The following is a 24,311-nucleotide window of genomic DNA, read 5'->3' as shown; positions in this document are numbered from 1 at the left end:
GGCTGACATCACCGAAGCCTGGGAATTAATGCTGAGGAAGAATGACTACAAACTTCGCTATACTAATATACTCTTCCCTTGGCCTCTGTCAGAATTTGGCCTAGATAGTCCTACGATCTGACCTAGCTTTGCCATGCCTTTGAACATACTACTAGCCCAATTTGATCTTTTTTCTTTTTTTTTTTCAAAAATACATATTTCTAAAAGCTACCAGACTACTTAAGAACAGATAGATGTTAATATGCATTTACATTTCTGTAACAACAGAATGCTAGGAATTACAACCAGCATCAAACTTACCCAGATCTTTTTTTTTTAATGTTTGTTTTCATTCTGACAAGCTTTTGTCACTAAATGACCAAAAAAATATTATACTAAATCAAAATGAATATTAAAAAAAGACACTAGATGGCAATAAAAAGATCTGTGATAAAGCTTGATTTTAGAACTAAATACATTCCGTGTTCACATACAACCACCAAAACTAACATTTTTTTGACCTCGTTGTTATGGTCGCAAGAATTTGGTTCACAGCAAGTATTTTATACAATTTTAAATCGAGAAATCTATAAATCCTCCTCCCATCTGAAAGGAGAAGCCTCTCACTGAGGTGAGAAAAAAACACTCTAAGAAGCAATCTGTTCCCCTGTTACAAAGAAGGCTAACATATCTAAAATATCCGACATCTTTACATTCAAACTAAACCTACAATTTCAAGAACCTTTTGAAAAGTACAGTATATACAAAATACATAGAAATTTGAGCTCATTTTTATTCTTCAAATATTGTCAAACAAACTGAAGAACCAATACACTTTAAGTTTTTATACTGCAGCAACCTTTAGAAACTTCCAACAAGGTGTTACACTAACAGTACTCAGCATCTTCTGGTAACTATTCACAGGGCTTCACCTTGAAATTAAAATATCTGAAAATATTAAAAACTGTTTTTAATCGCTCACAATTGCACATTTAGGAATAAATTGAATTGCAGTTGCTTACTCGTCTAGCATCAAATATAAAAATCAAATGACCATCCTGTACAATATTAAAAATGAAAACATCCTTTTTATGTTTTTGTTTAAAGGAGGACTTTTAGATTTGGTTTCTTATGTATATTAAACTGTTCCTAACTGAGGTAGAGGTATTTGTAAATGGAAACAATATGTTAATTGAAATCACCAGTGGCTTGGATTAACCTTTTTTAACATGCAGAATTAGAAATGACGCAGAATTATTTTATGTATGTATACATCAATGAACCAAATAATTACGCAATTTACATAAAGGAGATTTTTCCATTAATCTTTCTACATTTGCCTATTTTCATCACAATTGCAAGCATAGATGGGTCTTGGCTAAGATATCTGTGTTACTAGAATAATATACCTGATGAGTATGCTTACTAAGTATTTTCTTAAAAAAGATTCATAAAGCTGTCAGTAAAGTTTGTACCTTATCATTAAATATTTCAGAAGAAGAACCATATGTATAGCTTTCCAGTTAATATTTATTCATCAGAGCTAATCACGTTTTCCTATAGTTAACTTCTTTATGTCAAATCAAGCTATAAGAAAGAAATCTAAGCCACACATCAAATACTTACCAGTAAACACTATTTACATTTGTACCTGAAAACTGACAAACTATTTATAATACACATGAAGTAGCAGCATTCCAACCAGACACTAGAAATGAAACACCCTCGAGGAGCATACATGCGTGCATGCAAATATGCATTTATCAGTATGAAAAGGCTACAATGTCCCAGAAAATTAGATGCAGATGGAAAGGCAAATACCTGGACACTATTGATGAAGTTTCAGCAGTAGGAAAGTTAAGAGTTGTCCAACAGCTCCCAGAAATTATTTCAATGATTTTCTCTAATTAAAGAGCAAATACATTAAGGACAAAGAAAGAATACACACCGCAACTGACAGAAAGATATATAGAGATAAGCACACATGAAAAACACTCTTCTCATTTCTTTGAAAGTGGCACTGTCAACTTGGAAAACAAAGACTGAAAACCTAGAGGAAGCCTACTGGAGGGCCATCAAGATTACAGGGCTGAAGAATGTGGCATACAAAGAAAGGCTGAAGGAACTGTGTTTGTTCAACTCTGAAAAGAGAAGGCTGGGTGCAGGGGATCTAATCACTGTCTACCAATACCTATCAAGTAGTTTCAGAGAGGACAGAGCTGCTCTCTTCACAAGGACAAGAAGCCATGAGCCACAAAGATGCTTCAGAGGTTTTTTGTCTTGCTATAAGAAAAAAGTAAATTCTTTGCCATAAAAACAATTAAATGTTGGAAGATGTTGCCCAGAGAAGGGGTGGACTTTCCCTCGCTGGAAGTATTCAATGAGCCTTAGATTAGCTTGGTGAGGCCCTGGATAACCTTATCTAGAGTCCTGCTTTCAACAGAAGGTTGTGCCAAATAATCCCCAGAGGGCCTTTCCAGCCTACACAATTCTGTATGTGAAACTATTCAACTAACATATTTTAAAGCAGTTTCTGTCACAAACGCAGAAATAATTTAGCCAAAAATTGCTTTATGCTCAGCTGTTTTACTTGCCCTTTGCACTGCTAGAACTCCATTAGCGTCAATGGATGTATACCTGAATACACTAATGCAGCCTATTTTTCTCCATTTTTTATTTCTTTACCATGTGAAGTTACCAATACATTAGTGTACTTTGCACATCTGCTGAACCGCAATCTCTCGAACCCCAGACAAAGCCATTTACTCCACACATGCAAAAGGCTTCTATATGGTACCATGCCTCAGTCCCACCCTGTCACAATGCTATTCAAGTATGTCATTTCTAAGAAATAGGCTGTCCTGTACTGTTTCTTAAAAATAAAAATAACCCCCCAGCTTTATCACTAAGAGAACCATAAATCACTGAAGTCTGTCACAACATTTCAGGATTATTTTTTTAAAGACTATAAGGGGAAAAGAAAACTAGGAGCTAACAAGACACCTAAAACTGCTTTTGCTTAGGAAATGGATTCAAAATATTTTCAGTTCCAGTCAGGATGCAATGTTTGATAACTCCCAAGGTTATCTTGAAAGCAGATAATGATGTTATGTAGAACCAGATGATAAATATACCTTTTCATCTACCCTCTACAATCCAAACTGCTTGGCTCTGGTAGAGTTTGCCAGATCCTTTGGTATATTATTTCAGAAACAACTGCCAAGTCTACTGCTGGGCTGATTGAGTGTTGGGGCCATAACATTAGGAGTGCTCAAAAGAGCTTCTACTGTACACCAGGATGAAGAAACACAATAAAATTGAATGCTAGAGAATAGCAGAGGTATGAGGCAACCTTCAAGCACTTTGATTTAGGATTAGCTATAACTCTTAAAAAGAATGCTAACTTCTCTGCTTTATTAACAAGCTCTGATTCCTGCTTTCAACCCTTTGATAAATGGACTGTCAGTTTTTCCTCACTAAGAAAAACAAACCTTAAGAAAGGATTGCTTCTCTTATTCCACTCCTTACCTTTTACAGAACTGACACACACACACACAGAGCTCATGAACAAATAATTCAAACTTCATGAGGACTCCATGAAATCAAATTCACATAGCTCAGCTGTTTATTAAACCATGTTTGCTACAAATATCCTATTCATGTACTTATGCTAAGGTCCTCATTTTCATCTATACAAGACCTGATGGCATTATATATTATTCCCAAAATCATATTTGTAGATTGTATTTGTAGACTGTAAGATCAGGTTTTATACTACAGCTATCAAAAGGGCCCTCTGTTATTACATAGTATTTCCAAGCTAATGCCTTTATGTGATGTAAAGCACCCAGACTACATGTACCTCTGCCTAAAAGTTTTCCATTAGTTTACTATATTTGAGTGCTAAATACACGAGTTACTTTTGGAGTTTAGGATACATTGATATAAACCTATAATTTATAGCCATTGCTTCAAAGCACCTCTATCGATGGACCATTTAAAAAAAATATATATATATATATGCATACACACACAACTAGGAGTTGTACATGTAACTGATCTCTGGAACCCAGCTTTCAGAGTAGTGCTGAAAGTGATTTAATTAACATTCTTCAAATTTATGCGATTTTAAATTAAAAAGAAATAGTTAGCAAGAACAAAGCTCTGCGCCAACAATTTTTGAAGAAAAAAAAGCAAAAAGCACTGCAGAATTAAGGTTATATCATGTGTTAACCTACACCCTGACTATTCACCAAATTTCTTTAAGAATCTTTTTCCCCTCCCTCAAATCAGCGCAAGAAGAGAGAGGTGACTGGAAACAGCCTCACATGAGCACAGGCATTTTCTTGCTCAGAATGCCCGACTTTGCACCTGTGGTTCCCAACAAAAGGGTGCATCTACAGCAGAGCCTGAAGAACTAAACCAACATAAATATTTTAACAGGATGTTAATAAGGGCTTGTTGTTTGCTGCTTTAAAGACATAAACCTACTTCTTTGTTTGAAAACTGCACTTGCTTCACTCATTTAGTATCCACCCATAAGTAAAAGAGGGGAGTTTCATGATTCTGCTCCTGGTTCAAAATCATGTTGCCATGGAAGCAGATGTTGGATTGATGAAAATAGGTCAACTGTTCAGAAAAAAAGATCACTGTTTTAATACTTCAGAATTATTATTAAATGTTATGATTTTAATGCTTACTATTATTTATTATGAAATGCATGACATTTTATTATATTTAATTAACACTTACTTTGGTCATGTATTCTCACAAAGAGTGTAGGCAGCAGTAGATTTAATGTTGTTAATGAAAAATTATTTTGCATAAATCTGTAAGGGCTTGGTACAGAATGCTTACAAGAATACCACACGTTCTTCATTAGATCTGTACCGAGCGGTGTCAGATGTTGCCACATAAACACATTTCCATTTGAAAGAGTATTAGTACCATCATTACAAAGCACTTTTTAAAAAAAATAAAAAATAAAAAATCTGGACATTGCTACTACTACTTATGCTTGGCTTTGGTAAGCTCAGTACTTTTTCTGTTTAGCTTTGCACCAGAGGTATAAATATTCAACCGGAGTCTCAATTACTTAAACCTGATAAAAATATTTAATAACAGCTAAAATTTAAGTAGGCTACCCCATCAACTGAACATGCGAAAGAATATATAGTTTACTAAGTTTCTTCCTTTCACACCGCCTGCCAAACCATTGTCAACATAGCATAAATCTCATCATAAAATTCTCACACCCACCTGCAGCAAACACCAGAAAGTAAAATAACTAAATAACTCATCTGTATTGTGTTTCGGTACAGAATCTCTACTAGGTGACCTGAAATGTTCTTCTATCAACACCCTGGCACACGTGACATATTTTTTTCCTACCTTGACACTGATGCACTGTAAATGCACCAGGTTTGTATTAGAGGCTTAGAGTGATGTATTCTGTTCCCGCATTGTTTCTTACAACTGAAATGCACAATTTAATCATTAATAAGTGTAGTAAAGGTGCGTGGGAATAATGCCAATGTATGAGATTTGTGCTCCTCTCCTAGTTTAGGCATGAAGCAATACTCAAAGGAAGAACAGGCTGCGGTGCTGAAGTTCCACAATTGTGCTGCAGCACAAACCTGCAGCACTACTATAAAGGGCAAACCTGTCTTCCACGCACTGTTGTTTCTGCCCTTCTCCCTTTCACCACTGAACTGGGTCAGACAGCTTCTGCCAGATCAGTTTCTTAATCTGATTCATCATGTACCAGATAAAAGAAAGCGCCAGTGTAAAAGATAAAATAGAAATAAATACCCAGGAAGAAGGCAAAAATAGACCCATCTCTTTAAGCTGCCAAAAATCCATGCTGCTGCTGAAACTGGCTGCAGTCCTACAAGATTTACTCATCCTCCCTTCCTTCTACCTTCTGTAATCAGTGTTTTAACCTGAAACATGTACAACATAACTACCAATAAAAAAGAATTCCTTACTGTAACTGAGAATACGTATAACTGTCACCACAATGGAACTGTCCTCAAGATAAGTGAAAACCATGCTTGTTGTAATCACTTTCATGTATTTTTCTTGAAATGAAAATTATATATAAATGTGTTTCACTTTGGAGAACTCTTTTGGACTTCAGGAACTTCAGAATTTATGTTACAAAACTTCTTGCAAAATTATATGACCCATGCTATTCTGACTCTCCCAAAGAGAAACCTGTGAAGATATTAAATATTGTTTAAAATACACTACAAGTCTGTCCCTCAGGAGACTGCTGAAGTTTTAAATTTCATATTCAAGAGTTTTGTAATTGTTTATAAGCAACAATATTTCAAAAGTCATATGGCTTGTTATGCTGCAGAAATGTGCATCCTTAAAGGGTACTATAAGACTTCTATGTTTGGTTTTATTTTTTTGTCTTCTGTTTCTCAGATAATAAACAGTTTATAACAACACAGAAACAGTAGATAGATTATAACAGCATATTTATACAAGTATCAAGCACACTGGATACTTTTGATTCAAGCTATTTTTTAACTACACCTTTTCTGACAAGTACATTATGAGGCTTATTTTTACTAACCAGAAAAATTAAGAGAAAGGTTGACTTCTCTATAACCAAACAGCTGACTTTACTCTCCTCTGGCTCATCCAGCATTAGCCTCTACTTGTCCAGTAGATACAGTGTAGTTAACTCTAGATTGGTAGCCTTGGTCAAAGTTGCTTCTTGATATATAAAACAACATTCTTGTCTTATCTCCCCTCAGTACTAATTTACTTTTGCCCTCTAAACTTTCTTCCTTTCCTTTACTCATTTTTTAAATCCTCATTTCCATAGGATTTATAGATAATTTGTTTGCAATGCACTGTTAAAAAGGAATTCCAAGGGCTTCCTAGTTAGAAGACAGGAATTGCAGCATGGTAAAGGATTGCATATAAACAGAATTTAAACTGGGGAAGGAAAAATACTTGTGTTCTCCTATACCTGCCAAGAAACAGAGGCCTGCCCAGATACCAGATAGCCAGCCTGACATTAAAACTTCACTTTGCTTACATTTAGTCACACAGTTTTGATATGACCTCTCTGGATACATTATCTAGCAATGAACTAATTATACCGTTGCATTTCAATTGCCAAATTAATTTTACATTAAAATATTTCACTGAGGCTAATGCAGATGTTCACACGTGATAGAAAAAAAAATCTGTCTGGTTGTCTGTAGACTCAAACTTCAGTAAACCAGTTGACAAGTGATTCATATTTAGAATTAACTCTGCAAACTTCAAGCAAGCACATAAGTCATTGCATAACCTGTAACACCTGTAACAACAACACAGCAGTACTTACCTGCTGCTGCTACACCTCTATAAAACATTTCAATTTAACAACTACATATAAACAACACAGATTTTTTGCCACAATAAAAATAATTGAATTCCTAAAAGCTAAAACAGTATATATATTTTTTTTTAAGTTGAGGCAATGCAATACAAGAAAACTCCAAGAGAAAGAGACATAAGGACGAAGTCCTACAATTTGTTACGATATAAAATGCCCAGTCATTTGCCTGAAAAGGAAAGACACTCAAGTGTTTACTCCATAAAATCAGGAAAAGATGAAGCCCAAATGTTATTATAAGCATACATATAGTCATTATACATTCTTGTTTCAGATCAGTCATTATGGGAAACATTCATAAAGATGATGTCGGACATTTTTATAGATATGCTGGAGTCACAAACCAGGTAGAGAAACATTCATTTCACAAAAATAAGGTTATTTTGATTCTTGAAACAGTACTATTAAATTCTTCTTGAAAGACATGCAGCAACAAATAAACTCTATCTTGGGAATGTACAGAAAAAGTACGGCATATCATCCACAATACATGAAAACACAGAAAATAAAAAGCAACATTTTGAAACAATTCTTTGGTTGGGAAAATGCTAAAATCCTTTTAAAATAAGGGAAGAAAATCTTCCTGGCATCATTTCCACAGTCGTCGATGTTATTTGCTACTACAATGTTTGAATATTATTTGAGGCCAGACTTACCTCTACCAATGCCACAGTCAGAATAAGATCCATTTTTGAGTCTGGGAAAAGGGCATTCACTTGTGGAGACATTCCGATCAGTATGCAGTTAGTAACTACCGATATTACACTCATAGTTTCAAAAGCCAACTGAAATAAAACACAAATACATTCATAGTTATGGCCATTATGTCTAATTTACAGTCTCCAAACTGCTCTAGATAATCTATCTCTCTTCATTAAATTCTCAGAAGACACATTATTTTATTTTTTTTATTTTTCTTCATCTTTCGATTTCTATAATATAGAACTTTTTTTGGCAAGTCAACTAGACTTTGTCAACTGTAAAAACAGGCAACAGTAAGACCACAACAAGGCCTGCAGCACCACAAAGCCCACCTGGTAGCCCTGAATTTTTCTCTAATTTCACATCCCTATGTGTGTATGTGTATTTGCTGTGAGGAAGTTAAACAGTGTTCTTCCACAACACCATAGTACTGTAAAGACTTCAAGAAGTTATTTAAAGACTGCTGACATCCCAGATGTAGGTAATGACAAATCATCTCCTGCAAAAAAATCAGAATAATCCTCAAAGAAAAGTAGTGGTCAGGAAAACAACCTAATCTTTGGTATCTTCACAACTCATAATCTGAGCACATGAAAGACGGTGAATTCATCTATGGTTACACTCCTAATAATGTATTTCTTTCAAGATAAAGGAAAAGACAACAAAACTCCTGGAGGAACTATTGTCCCAGCATTCTGTTTTTGTTTCTTCTGAAAGTTAAGTAATCAGAAAATGTAAGGATGGTTCAGAATAACTTTCTTAAATCACAACCAGATATACAAGCTGAAATATGTTGAAAGAAAGATTTACATTTAAACACATGCAGTTGCATAAGGCTGAGAAGCTCTTGCCAACAGAGCTCCCACAAAACGTCTGAAAATATTACTACAGCACGACAATTACTTTTGCAATATAATGGTTACTTACTGCAAGGCCCTCTCTGGAATGAGAAAGACTGATACTGAAATGTAGCATTGACACAATGAATTAGCAGCAGTAACTTTCTCTTTGACAACAAGCTGCTGATTCAGCTCACCTGACAAAATAATTCCAGTTTTTCTTTAACAGATATCTTTCAGCCAATGCTCTAACTTCCCACATAAAACAGATGACTAAAACTTAAGACATTTTTTTCATTCACAAAGCAACTGCATTTCTACTATTACTTAAAAACCTATACTACAAAAAAAAAAGCTCATGACTGTAACATTAGTGTTAGAATTTCTCAGCCTACTTGCTAGATTGAAACAAGCTATTCTCGCAAAACTAAATGCTATACCTGCAGCTATGCTTGGGACTTAATGACCATGGCCTCATTTAACTCGTGGTCACACCTCCGGGTCAATGCAGCTATGCCATCAAGAAGCTGGCAGCGTAGAACTGGACTGTGAAAACGCATTAAATGTTACAACACAATCAGATTACAAATTACATTTTTATGACTTAGTATTATAAGACTTTTGTTATAATTTCACTTCATTATTCTCTGTGTACACGTCTAACAAACACTGCTCAGAATAGTTGGCTTGCATGTTTTCACAGTACATTTCATTCAATGTTTCCTGATTTCATCTCTCATCTTCCATGTGTTTCAACATTTACAATATCTCTAACTTAAACTATCTATTAGTTTATTGCACCCTTCATCTTTACTATGTATTATCAGAAATCTTGAACAACACTAAACCACAGATCATCCACTAGACATTTCCTCGAGCTTACTTCACACTCATCAGGCCACTGCTCTTACAGCCAATGTCTCTGGATATGACTAAATATCCTTCCTTTTTATCTGAAACACCTCTGATTTTGGAGGAGTTCTGCAGGGCTATTTTTAGTTAGAAACAGTTCATGGATGTACTCAACTTGGCAGGCCCCAAACTAGTTGGTGCTAGCAAAATTGTATGGCTAAACATCTGAGGGCAGAAAATCCTTAACCCAAGAACTACAAGCATTAATTTGTTAAAGTAGGCTACACCTGCATAGAAAAGTACTGCTCCTGCACACAGATCTAAGAAATTTTAAAATCAGTCCAGCCTGAGCACCAGTAACCACAAGAGCGCATAGACAAGCATGGCTCAGGAATCCAAGTACTTCCCTATCATTCTTCAGTTTTCTCAAACTACATGAGATGAGCTACATGCTTCTGAGATTGCACCAGATGTTAACATTTTTGAAATATGTTTGCTGTAGAGCACCAGGTAGTATCTGGCAGCTTTGCTTTGTTGAAATTGCAACAGGACTAAAACATACACACATACTAGGACTAATGAAAGTATTTGTTTTCTTTTCAAAGGCAACTGAAAATAACATGGTTGAAAACCCTACAAAATACAATACAGTTCAATAGTATCCTAAGGCACTGAAGATGACAAAATATTTACTAAACTTCAAAAGTGGCTGATGGTCAAACACAGCTTAAATAAATTTGGTGAACTTCATTTCAAATACATGATTAAAAAAGAAACACAAAGATTACCTGCCAAACACCAATATTTGCTGTGGGTTCTGCAAATGGGCGCTTGTAAACTCTGCACATTTTTAAGGCATCAGAATATATCTCTGTGATGTTGTTTAACACTGCAAAGACAGCTGCCAGTGGATAAACACATGAGAAGAGACTCACATAGCCGAACTGTAAAAACAACTCCAAGTAATCATCAAAAGTACCCTGAAAAACAGAGCAAAAACAACAACTTTTACCCACAAAAAAAATACGAAAACAGAATTAGCAATACAACTGTAAAAATGCTTCCTCATGCTAAATCAGTAGTTTGGGAATATTTGGCAGTATAAAACAAACAAACAAACAAAAATCCTCTAGTTAGTTGAAAATATTTAATTATTCAAAACTTCTTGATAAGGGGAGGCCAGGGTCTTTTTCTCTTGCCTAATGCAGTTTCTGTAACGTTCACAATACTTACCCTTATGAAGCATATGAATTAACTGTATAAACAGTTTCACCCTATTTATGTTCCTGACTATCTTAGTGAAACAGATACTGAAGCAACAGCACTGGATAGGAAAACAGCATCATGCATTTAAACTGGCAGAACATTTTTGGTAAGAGCATTGTGACGAGAAATGTCCTAGTATTTCAGCCTGCTCGTGAAAGACCTAACCAGAAACACAGGTTATTAAATAAGCAACTCTTTACTAGTATTATTTATCTATTTAAAAATGAGTAGGTCTGAACTAATTGCCTATTTAAAGGCTGAAATGACAGAACTGACATCTGAAAGGAACAATTAATGCAAACAAGAAGCCCTATTGTGGCAAATTTGCAATGCATCACCTGATTTTTGAATCAAGAATGTGGGTATTTAAATGGTAAGTAGTCACATGTAGGTTATTATACATATTTACATACTAGTTTTGTTGTATCAATAATGGTTTTCTGTGATTGCATCAATAATTTATAAAAATGAATAACAAAACCAACTGATTTCTTAAAAGGATTCTGTTCAGTTTGTTCATTGAACAAAGGATAGTAAAATATCATTAACTACTTATACTGGCATACAGCTATTTTCCTCTCTCTTGAAATACTCAGAATAAGGGCTTGACAGTAACAGATTATTACAAGAAATATAAAATTAGTTTTGTCTCTATGCAAACACATGATTCTCTAATCTTTTTGCTGATGATAATTAAACTGAAAGCCACCTCTAGCACCTAGAGATCTTCTAGCAAACAGAGATGCAGTAGAAGCCTGCAAGCTCAGAAATCAACATGAGCCGGTCATTAGCTACGTTCCTCACTCAAGCTCATTTTCAAATCACACAGTACGGCAGGGTCCAGTGGTCTGATGTGCAGGCTAGACCTTGAGGGGATACGTAACTTAAAATTATTGAGATTTTTTTCACAAATTTCATGTATGAACTCCGAATTTTAGTGAGGCCTTCCTTTGGGACCCTTGGGCAGCATCACTCACCAGAGTGGCGGTCATACATTTGTCCCTGCTATCAGTTTCCCAGTTAAGTGTTGCAGTCAGGGAGCAATGATTCCCTTTACAATCCCCTTCCTGATAACTGCACGATATCCCCTCTGCTTCCTCATGCTCCCTTCTCATTTCCTTGCCCAGTACCCATTGACTACCAACACAGCAGAGCATGAAAAGAAAATTAGTATTTTACTCCTACTTAATTTACAACATTTTATGCAGGAAAAGAGAAGTCTGATCCAATGTCAAAGACAAATTTCAAACTGTGCTATTATCAACCTTCTGTTCTCTCCTCCCAGCCACAGGAGCAGCACAAAATATGGCATCAAGGTAACAGAATCAACAAAGAAAATCAGGATAAAAATGAACTAGAGGAGAGAAGCAGGAAAAAAAAATGACTGCAGAATGAAGCTTTTACATTTTAAACCAGGTTAAGGTCTCGAGAGATTTGAGGGGGAGGGAACAACCATAAAAATTAGAATTAAACATTAAAGAGTAAGTGAAAGAAGGAAAAGAAAAGCGAAGAGCCTGAAATACAGCATTCTGTCAACACTCCTGCTAAACCCCTCTGTTACTAAACATAGTCAAATGCTTCCCCCTTGTGACAGATATAATTTTAGAAGTACTGTTGCCTGCTGACAGCTCAACATGTGCAAACAAACCAGTGGTCTAGTACTTGTTTATTCACAAGTATAGCACAATTAAAATATTTAGATTGAAAATAAAATTTAAAGTTTTGAATACACAGGGCATTGAGCTGAAACTAAGGCTACAAGTAGACACCTCCAAGGCAAAGTGATAATTCTGCAATTGACCTATTGTGTCCCCTTGGAAAATTACTCAAAGCATGACAAGTGCAGATGCAGCTCTGCACAAGAAGCACTGGACAGTGTGACTCAAAACCACCACACCGGCTTTTTACCTGCCAGCTCAGAACCACAAGTCAGTTCTGGGACAGGAGATAGAGCTTATTTGGTCAGGCACATCAACACCTGATGCCAGTCATGGCCTTTGGACCTGTGCTGGCATATTATCTGCAGGCACAGTGCTAGACTGTACTAGTTCACCTGTTCAGACAAGACTCTAACTTGGGAATTTCTGCTGTGTTCTCCATTGTAAGACAAGCTCTCCATCTCCAAATCTATCCCCCCATATAAATTAAGAAATACCAACAGTCCCAAAGGAATGTTTGTGTAGTTCTTCAACTGCAAAGGTAATATTTCTTTTTCCACTTCACATTTTGATGCACTCCCACATGTGAAAACAGATTTCAAACTCTGCTGTTCTCTACTGTTTACATAAAAGTTACATGATCTACTTATAATTCTTGCTCTGTAAAAATATAAATCACACAGCATTAAGGCTCTTGTGACTATGCTTGCAGCATCTGATCAAGCAAGTTGTGAGCCAATCTGTGAGGCCTTAACCGACACACTACTGTTTACTTTGTCAACTCCTTTAGAACACCAAGTAATGAACCGCACAAAGTCTGTTAAATGCAATAAAACAAATTCAAATCAAAAAGTGTGGTGGGGATCATAATATTCCAAGAAATCTTACCAGTGCTAATAAGGTGATACAATTGTATCTTAAAATTTTGCAGATGGTTACAAGGAAGAAACTGAACTTAAAACTGCGAAGTCTTAAAACCACCGCAGGCAAACCAATGACAATCTTATCCTGCCTCGTTTGCCATGAGCCGAATGGGAGGCCATCATGAACCAAACTAGGAGGATAGACTACAAATGCCAAAGCTGCAGTTTCAAGAAGCAAGAACTTCTAGCAGTAGTACTGGACTAAAGGGTTGGTCTCTTCTGTCTGCTTCCATTTCTGGCCGCAGCCAACAGTGCTGTCTCAGGCTATAGTTTAATTGACAGTTTAAACTAGCGTAAGTGCAAAACCAAACTAAAACAGAAACAGAACCACCCTCTCTTGCCATCCTTTCCCCATGTCACACTACTCATCCTTGTGCCTTGGAGATTAGGGGCCTGTACCTCTTTCAGCAATAATACTGGTTTAAGAAGCTCTTGATTCAGATGTTCACTACCACTCCTTTGTGCTGATGTAACTGGGACCATGTAGGTGCATAAACAACAGCACTAGCAAAACTGATGAAGCTGGAAATAACCTGCTGGGCCAACCAGCCAGAAATATTTAGGTTGCATTGCCTGATGTCCACATCAACTACAGCCCAGAAAACTTTTAACTCTTTTATAGTTGTTTTCTGTTGTCTTTGTGAACATTAAGATGACTGCCAAGTCCAGCACAGGAGATGGCCAGAAACATAGCTGGGATCAAGAACAGGAGAGAAATGCAGAAGACAGCAAATACAGCAGCTGGGGCTGTTCCAGGACTGCAGCCTCTATTGTGCCATTAGAAACATTTCTAGGACAAAGCCAGAAAGCATAAACGAGCTCCAAAGAACAAGAAATCTCTACACCATGTTAAACAGAAGCTGACACAGCTGGCGGAATGACAAAAACTGCGGTCCCTGAGAAAAATAGGTCTACCCAAGTCTTTGGGTAGAAGAAACATGCAGATACATTTCTATTGCTTTTTTTTTTTCCTTTTGTCTTAATCTTACTATTAGGATTAAAAATAACTCCAAAAAATAACAAATGGTAGAAAAAGGATATGATGACTACTTCAAGCACAATGAAAGATATCAGATATGCCTCTTCTATGGACATGCTGGAACTTAGGGCATGGTAACACATCCTTCCTCCCACCATCCTCAATTATAATACAATTTTAAACAGTCCCCATTCCTTTCCGTTACAGCCTTCACACTTGTATGTTCCCATCCCCACAGTAGAAACAGCTGACTTATTTTGGCAGTTACTTTTCAGCTGGATCAGTTCCCTGACCTGATTCGCTACACCTCTGCAAGAATAGAATAGCGCAAGCAATAGACAGCATAAGCAAAGGAATAAAAGCTAAATGAAGGAAATGTCTAAATTTGAACTGCCACCCAAAAAATGTATATAAAAATATACCCCTAGCCTCCAACAGAAGAATAAGATGGCTTATTTACAAGATGGCTCTTTACACTGAGAATGATGGATAGTGCCACTGATAGGAATATGGATCTCTATTTTAATAGACCGTCCCAGCTAGTGTACAACTCTTAGTAAACTAGTGTATACCTCTTAGTAGAGCAGAATGTATTTTCTTTTGTGCAAGTGTGTAAATGCTCATGTATTATAGGAAGGAAACTCTCTCTTCCCTAACTTGCTGTGCCTGGTAAGCAACATAAGTTGCATTTGGAGGATATAACAAAGAGATCAAGTCAGTAAGTACTAAGAGTCACAAGGTCCCACTCATAAGACGCCAAGCTTTCACTTGCAAGAGAGAATGTGGGCACTAGCGAGTCTCCAAGAGTTGCTTACCCTAATGAACTGACAAAACATGATCTAATGTTTCAAAAGCAAAAACTGCTATCAGACTTTATAATGAGAATCAAGCAATTCCTTACTCTGTTATCTCTTTGTTTCTAAAGAGCACATTATGACTACCACCCAAAGCCTAAACTGTTCTTACCATGTATTCAAACCTCCTAAATTAAAAGTTATTTCTGCTCTAACATGCCACACTACAGCTAACAATTAACCTGAGGCTGCTTTTGAGCAGCCTATAATCTAAAAAATTACATATTCTAACAACATTCATTCAACGTACAAAATAGGTGCCCATTTCTTTTTCCGAGTTGACTTGTTCGACTAATGACAGGTCCGTATCCATCTTCAGAGAATGCATGCATTTCTTCATTTTCTTCATGTGTCTCTTTTGGAGCCAGTAAGGAAGCAGAGACTCTGCAAACTGATTAAGTATCTGCGAAGTTATCAGCAAAGTGGCCAAGCTCTTAAGTTAAAAAAAAATAAAAATAAAAATTAATAGATCTGTAATAAACCTATGATCATTTCCAATTTTGTGTGTTTCAGTAACACTGCAAGTTGTTATGACAGAAGCAGGCTTGCATAACAAAACTAGCAATATCAAATGAAAAGTATAGCTGCTCTAGTTCCCATTCTTGGTCATGTACTGAAAAGAACTAAATAGGACTTAGATGAGTAAATATTTTGTGGATCTTCATGTAAGTATCTTGGAAACAGTATAGAAAGTCCAATGAAGGGTAAAGATACACACTTAACACCACCATTTATTGATAACAGAGCTAAGCAATGAACTTTAAAGGAAGACAAATTAAGTTTCTTCAAAGGAATAAACAGTCTAGAGTTTTAGAAAGTAAGTGGGGAAAATAGGATTATTTGCAACTCCAAAAGGCTCAAAACCACCAGTATGAAAGGAAAAACTAAGAGAAAACAAGCTTAGACAGTACAATCCATGAAACAGCTCTTTTCTTTTAAAAGACTGACAGTTCTATTAGAAGTAAAAGAAGAAAAAGAGTTTTTAAGGTTTCTTGGGAGGAAAGAATGATCTGTGGGACATAAAAAAACTAAAGCTTAAAACAACTTTTACTTTTTAAGGCAAAAAGCAAGAAAAAAAAGACTTTAAATTATAAGAAATACCACGAATGTCATGTCAGCTAAGGACATAACAGGTATTTTGCTAGAGATCCCTTTACAAGAAACAGAGATCTAGAGTTTAAGTTCTTATTTTACTCACTTTTTAGAATAAAAATATTTTCCTTCTATCTAATTTTCATGTATTTTAATTCAAGAGATGATTTAAACTAACAACCACAAATTATTTTTGCTTTTATTTATTCTCAATTCCTCATTGCAGTCAGACTTATTCATTCTCCTATCCTCAGGAATCTCTCAGTAGGAACACTACAAAGAACACCACTCTTTTAACGTGAAGGAAAAGAAGGGGAACAGAAAATTCTCCAGCATCATCTGCATGAGGGAGCAATCAATTTATTTTAAAAACAGTTACTCATTTATAAGGAGGGAAAGAATCGTTCTACGTTACTCTGTTACGATTCTGCAACCATGCAAGAGCAGATGAAATATGGAAGCCATATTTGTCAGAAAATATAAACTTGAGAATGACTATATATATACATATATATTTAGAAAAACAATTTAAAAACTAAGTCCTATTTCAATCTATCCTTTATTTTCCTAACTGCATCAGTGTTCTTAGATGTTCTTAGAACTCACCTGTCTCAAAAGTTTCATATCAAACAGCACAAAGGCAATGTAGAAGAGAGATGCAAAACAATTTAAGAAGTTGAACTGCAAATAAAAACATTTGTTATTACTACTCAAGCAGAAATTCATGTCCTGAGAAAAAACACAAAATATCATCTAAAAGTTACTTTGACTGAATAGCTTCCATGTAGATACAAACTGTCCATTAAAATAAATTTCTTTACCATTTTTAAAATTTAGGTCAGAAAAAATAATTTTCATTATTGATTCTATTCAGATTTTCATTAGATAAGCTCAATGCTTTCCTAAAGCATGGTATACAAAGATAAATACATTTAAATTATGAAATGTGAACATTAAAAATACCTGTCACCTTCTACCTAATTTTCATAATCTGGCACTTTCTCACAGGTAATGCTATGGAAGGGACACATTGATCTTACTTTAGGATGATGACCTTTTTTTCCCCAAAAAAAAAAACTTTAACAAAATATACGTGTCAGATGACATCCCTCTAGATATGTACAACTGTTACTAAATATGTGTTAATTAAGCTTTATGTTTAACCACTTCAAGAAGTTTTATGACCAAGAAAAATATTCCCTACTTCTAAAATGAGAAATAAGTCACAGTATTGTACCTGAAAAATCATAATTAAGTGCTGAAGTAGAATAAAACTTTTCTCCAGATTTACAGTACAGTCCCTTAAAATCAATATTGCATTTGGTTATGTACATAATCTGCTCCTATGCAGTTTATAGTATATACATACACACACACAAAAGCAATTTGTTCAGAGACAAAAAGTAAATATATCAGTATATACTATAAGCTGTATGTAAGCAGAATGACAGACATGTATAACCAGTCTCCTCTGACTGGTTGTCTGAATGTTAGTACAGACGGAAGTTAATGCATGAACTTTTTAAAATGCAGTTTACCATAAAATCTTGAAAAAAAAAAAACAGTTCCCAGTTTAAGCCAGAACCAAGTCAATTACAACAAACTTATGTATCCAGTATCCTAATAAACAATCAATATAAATAAAAACACAACTCTCCACTACTATAAAACAAGACATCTTGGACAGTCTAGAGGTTACTGTAACCACAACAGAAATCCTCTGATTTACTCAGATATTTATGCAAATATTTGGCATTGAACAAAACTGTAGGTCAGACTGGGAATGCTAGGAAAGTGCCAATAAAAAAAAAAAACAGTTCTTTTTTTAAATAATTCCTTATAATACCTACTTACCACTAAAACCTTCAGAATTAAGTGATTCTGATACGAAGACTCCAGCCTGTGATTTTCTAAAAACATTAGCAAAATTATTCATTAGTGAACAGCAGAAGCACATGCCATATACTAGACACTGTTATACAAAAAGTAAACAGGTATTTTTTCCTCCATGTAGAAATTATTTAAGTAATAGTATAAGGGGAATAGTTTCCCCAAAGCTTTATGGGGAAAACAATTTATATTGTATCAGTTCCTCACTCAGCTTATCAAGCCAAGCTAATGCATGATGTTGACTTACATATTTTTGGCTACAACTCTAATGTTTTTCCTACTGCAAAGGTTTTACCTTTTGCAACATCTTTCTTTCTCAGTAGAGCTGTTTTGTAACAGAAAAAACATCCATTATTCTTAACACTTAACAAAATGTACCTAGTTAGTGACTTTTCTTTGGCTGAAATAAAATTCAAAACTAATTGGAGTACATTATGAAAAATAACACTGCATCTGATTTAAAACCTGTAAAAGCTCACAGAAATACCAGTATCCATCTCCAGGGACTTTAGATCAGACCTTAAGCTCTAAAGCAAGTCTAAGGTACATAAATTTCAACGGATGCATTACTAATTCTAAAACTAAGATTTTTCGGTTCATTCAGGATAATCTGACAGAAGCTGATGGTAGCGGAAGGGTGGTTAAGTGGAAAGGAAAGGGAAGTGAATGGGAGATTTTCCATTTCTTTTTGCTTTTTTGTCAGATAATACCTTTACAGTCCTGGATAAGCAGTAACTAAATGAGAAGGCAACACATTAGCAGGAGATGTCTCAACATAGCTAAATTGAGAGACTGTCACCTATGGACCTTGTTCAGGACAGAACAGCAGGAATGAAGTTGGTCCTGACAAACGGAAGATGCACTCAAGGGACTGAATAGGATTTTTACTTTAGCTTTCACTTAATTATCAGTTCTCATGATAAATGGGTGTAAAGGTGTGCTTAAAAACACCCTGGACTTTCAACTCCACGTCAGCGGTTCTACAAACATTTCTTCAGTAGCAGCTGTGACACAATGCACAGACCCTGCAACTTCTCTGGTCACCAACTCCCATGCCCAGATTGTTACCTATGCCTCAGCTGCTTAAATGAGATCTTAGCTGAAAATATGCCAGGTGAAAGTGGAGGTAGGGCAGCCCCAGGAGTTCTTCATCCTATTCACTCTCTTGTTAGAGTGTCCAGAGGAAAATATTTTGATAGAGACATGAAATCTCAACCTCTATTTTTATATATATGTATATAAATTTATTTTAGTACATATATATAATATATGCAAACTTTCTCTTCAGACCATTTAGTTGGTGTTCTTAGATTTTGTTCTATTATCTTAGTGCCCTTGTCCTCTGCACCACATCGGGTTGTGGATTAAAGATTCCAGAACAGTTCCTCCTGCCATCCGCCTCTGAGCTCCTATCCTGACAATCTCATCTCTTCCCTTTTGCCAGCAATATGGCTAATATAGCCAAAGAAAGAGCTAAATCAGAGAGGGGGGACTTCTGCACCGGAGTCAGAGAGAAGCTGAAGAGGAAGACAGGGTCATTCCTTTTGATAGCAAGCAAATTAAACCAAACATGAAACTGCAGTCTCATAACACTCTAAATAAATTTAAGAATTTAAAATGGCCAACTCTTTTAACAGTTGCAAGTAAGTTGTAACAGTAAAGTCCTAAACATTTGGGATCTTAACTTCCAATGCAAAAGGAATAATATAAACAACTTCCTTACCCCATGATGTTAAGAATTCAGCAGCATACCGATAGATACGGTTCATAATTTCAATCACGACAGCATATATGATACTGGGCACATACAGCATCAAGCTGCTAAAGTTGGACTTATTCTCCTCATGATAATCCAGAGCCCACTGTTCCAAGTTAAAGTAAATCATCATCACGTATAGTGAGAAGTAGAGGCAAAGGCACACAAATGGTACAGACACGAGATAAATCCGTAACTGTCTCTTAATACTTGAGTACACTGGTTCCTCTCTCCCAGTGACAGGATTGATACCCAGAACACCGTGGAAACCTGGTCTTGGCTCTTCAAACTGTCGTTTCATCAACAGCGTCCCCCAACGGTATGTCATCACGGCACAAATCCGTTTCCAAACTTCCAGGATCACAGTGGACCAGAGCAGATTGAATGTGGCAAACATCACGTATTTGTCATAGTCTTCCCACGCAAACACATAGTAAGGGATCCCAATGACAGCCATGGGAATCAACGCAAATGTGAAGTACTCTAAGAAGCCAAAGTAGAGTGCAATGGTTTCACCGAAGTAGCAGCGTATCTCATCTGCGGAGAAAAATGAATCAATTAAGGCACTAAACATACATGTCGGTATAACATCAAACCTGACTTTACATGAATTCCTTAGCCCAAGTTTCAGTTTTCTAAATAACACAGTGAACATTATGGCTTTTTTGTTCCTCCTCCTCCCACATCCCAAAGACTTAGAACGTTATTTGTCTTATATAAACACACACATATCTAAATATACACACGTAGCTACATATATTCAGACAGTAGGGAAGCCGAATATCTCAATACCTACAATATCAACACCGGTTATCCAGAGGAAAAGAAACACTAATATTCTTAAAATCAGAATCTATAAATGAATGGCTAGGATGGCACTGAAGTCACTTGGTATAAAAAAGTACGTGACACCTGACTTCTGAAGCTTCTTACTGGTATACGCAGGCCCGAGAACCAAATTTGTTTCAGTCTGCTCAGCATCAAAAGAACTAGTAGTGCTTTGCCAGCCCTCAAGGAACTAAAGGAATAGATGGAAAGGCATACTGAAATCTTAAACACATCAGAAGGTGCAACCAGGCTGAGACATTCCCTTCAGCAGACAACTGATAAATGAAATGCACAATTGTTCTCCCTGAAGTTGTCTGCTCAAGTGTTCTGAAGACTTGGAAAGTGTGGTAGTAATGGACATATTTCATGACAGATGCATTACCTCCAAGGAAAACACTGAACTTACTGCTAACAAAAAAATGGAGGAGCATTATCTATCATAATTTACAAATGGCATCACATAGTAACATATAGAAATGCCTAGTAAACCAAGTTTAGAATGCTGAAATCTGTTTTATCTCTGCCTCCTTGGAAGACCAGATCCTTTATGCTTCTATGCTGCTGCTATGTACTCACCAGCATAATAAAAGAGCCATGACATCATGGCCTCTGCATTGACACTGTAAATGCACTCTCCATAAAAGACTAGTACATCAAAAGCTCGCATGCAATGCCAGAGCATTCTTACAGCATACAGTTTACAGAAAACTGCAGCGGAAATTTATAGCTTATCATCAGATAAGCTTCTGAAAGCCAGAGGGAAAGGCAAACAAGCAGAATCCAAATCACCACTCCAAAGTTCCTCTCAATCAAAAAATTAATATCAAATGAGCTCAAGTGTAGACCATTAGCATCATTTCAGACTCAAAAAGCACAACATGAAAGGGATGCCTAAACTAGTATATATATACCATATCCCATATAGTTCATTGGATTTACTTTCAAATTTTGTGTGTATTTGATGTCAGTCAAGAAGAACCTGTGCCGTATAAACAAGAGACAAGCACTGAAGAAAACCCTCTTATACTATAGCCCAGAGGCAGGCATTACCGAGACAGATCCTTAACTTTCTATAGTTCAGGAAAGAATCTTAAGAAACTGCCAGACCAAGAGATTAATAAATATTTTCATTTAAAATTTATTCAGTGTATAAAATATGCTCAAGTGAATCTGGCAAGCAACAGCATACAATCTTCATACTGACAATGAATTTAAATCAAACAATTGTAAACACACTTTTGACATGCCTACAAATCAAAATAGCTTTGGGAATCTCAGGCATTGAGGAGCTTCCCTGCAAAGAGTCAGTTTGAGAAAACAGTTTTGGGTTGGTCCGTTACTGCTTTGAGATGGGTACGGAGATTTTGTTGTATGCAGACTGTTGCTAAGATGGAAGCTTACTGACACTGAACCTGCAGGCATTAAGCCACTAATTTCGCAAGTCATGAACTGCTTCAGGGAGCTACTCAGGGAATGCTGAAAGAGGAAAAAACCTGCCCAACCAGTAAAAGAGCAATGGGCCAATTTCGAACTCAATGCTATGAGAGATGATCACAGTGCCTTTGAACTGCCTGCCCTCTCTCCTCCCCTCCAGCTTGAAAACTATGACCAAAGGCCTATATGGCACAGACCTCCTGCAGCCACAGGAAATAAAATCATTAAGAATCAAGAGACAGCAGCCTGCACATCCTCTCAGGCTCCAACTTCACTCCAGAAAAGTTGCAATGCTAGTCGTTATAGCAAAAGATTATCCTACAGCCATCTTAGAATCAAGGAGAATTTGATGAAGAGACATCAACTGTGCATGTCAGCAAGTCCAAAAATGTACATAGCTCCTTACCCAGAACCTAAGTGCCTTGTTGGTTCCAACATCAGTAACAGCAAGTTGAGGTAAAACAAGGACTTCAGTTTACAATGGCCAACAAAGCAACTTGGGCAGAAAGGCAATAGAAGAGGTGAACTGTAGCAAGTTACTGGGGAGGTGACAAGGTATAAACTGATGGTGAAACAACTGACTTCTTGGTACAGTGCTTACTTTTCACACGAGTATCACTTCTACAGAGGCTAAATGCTGGAATAGAAGTTGGGAAGGGCCTTCGGTATTCTCACACAAACTGAGGAGAAAATTTCTCCAAAAGAAACCCTGCACTTCATTTGTGGCAGAGTAGGTGTTCACATACCTAAAGGTTGATAGCCAATTTTGACTTGTCCATACCACGTGTGCCGGAGCTTTTTCAACTCTTCTCTATCATGCAGCGGGAAAATCTGAACTAGAATACCATTGGTCAACAATCTTCTCACTAGAAGGAAAAAGAAGTTCTAGGACTCTTTCCAAAGACAACAAAGTTAACGTGAACAAATGGGTTACATTATGTACAAGCCTAGAGTTCCTTTGAAATAAATCTAGCGTTTGAGCTAAGTAAAATACACCTCCATGTTAGCTGACAATAATCTATAACAGAGAGCATGCATTCTAACTATTCCTACAAAGACTGTGCTGCCCACTGGAAGAGAAAGAGCAATCTACCAGTTTGCAGTTATTACCAATTGCTGCTTGAACAACAAGAAGCATTACAGGTCGGAACTGAAATACCACGTGTAGCTTTGTGAAGAAAAGGTCTAGCTGCTGCATTTGAGCAACAAAAAACATAACAAGTCAAATAAAAATAGGAAAAATAAGAGAAAGTCTGAGAAGCCACTTTAGTTTTATAGCAAAGATACAATAATTTTTTTGAATGATCAATTTATACTAATTAATAAATTACAACACACCTCCATTGCAAACAAGCCACTTATTTAACAATTTTGTATTTGATTTCTGTTATGGAAAGCAATCTACCTGTGTTGGTAAACCATTAGCAAACTGCTCAGGAAATTACAAGTAAGCAAACAACTGAGAAATATTGAAAGGAATATAAATTTTCTTTTGGATGGATGCACTGGAAGTTACGCATTAGTTTTTCCCTTTTCTCATAGACATCCACTTGATATAAGCAGAAAAACACATTAGCTATATAAAAAATTACCAGTGTAAACTCATCTGGCATATATGTTTAGTTACATTTCTTGAACCACTGATATTTATTTATTCATGCATGGGAGCACGTTTATTTTGATGACATCTTGTGGCCTTCCCTTACAGCTTCTGTTAAAAATAGTTTGGTGGTGGTTTTTGTTTGTTTTTTAAAGGCAAATATTTGGGGTACTAGTTATAAAAATTATGGATTACATCAATATATGTTAAAATTTATCCAACTGAAAAGAACATAAGGCCAGAATCTCATTCTCGTAGGA

At 36.2% G+C, this 24,311-nt stretch overlaps 1 protein-coding gene across 4 annotated transcripts in view; it reads right to left on the bottom strand.

Moving 5' to 3' along the window:
• Nucleotides 1-24,311, bottom strand: part of ANO10 (anoctamin 10) — a 119,592-nt gene that overhangs the window by 88,029 nt on the left and 7,252 nt on the right. For all 4 annotated transcript variants that reach the window (XM_040548365.1, XM_040548368.1, XM_040548367.1 and 1 more), the window contains exons 5-11: nt 23,198-23,317; nt 20,157-20,726; nt 18,398-18,453; nt 17,150-17,224; nt 15,702-15,884; nt 10,560-10,751; nt 8,035-8,163 (exon numbers count right to left, since the gene is read on the bottom strand). In XM_040548365.1, coding sequence (XP_040404299.1) covers nt 8,035-8,163; nt 10,560-10,751; nt 15,702-15,884; nt 17,150-17,224; nt 18,398-18,453; nt 20,157-20,726; nt 23,198-23,317 — 1,325 coding nt within the window. The remainder of the gene's footprint in view (nt 1-8,034; nt 8,164-10,559; nt 10,752-15,701; nt 15,885-17,149; nt 17,225-18,397; nt 18,454-20,156; nt 20,727-23,197; nt 23,318-24,311) is intronic.

This window comes from Cygnus olor, chromosome 2 (assembly GCF_009769625.2).
Source record: "Cygnus olor isolate bCygOlo1 chromosome 2, bCygOlo1.pri.v2, whole genome shotgun sequence".
NCBI classification, from domain to species: Eukaryota; Metazoa; Chordata; class Aves; order Anseriformes; family Anatidae; genus Cygnus; species Cygnus olor.
Note: the sequence above shows the minus strand (reverse complement) of the source record. Positions and strands in the feature narration are given on the sequence as shown.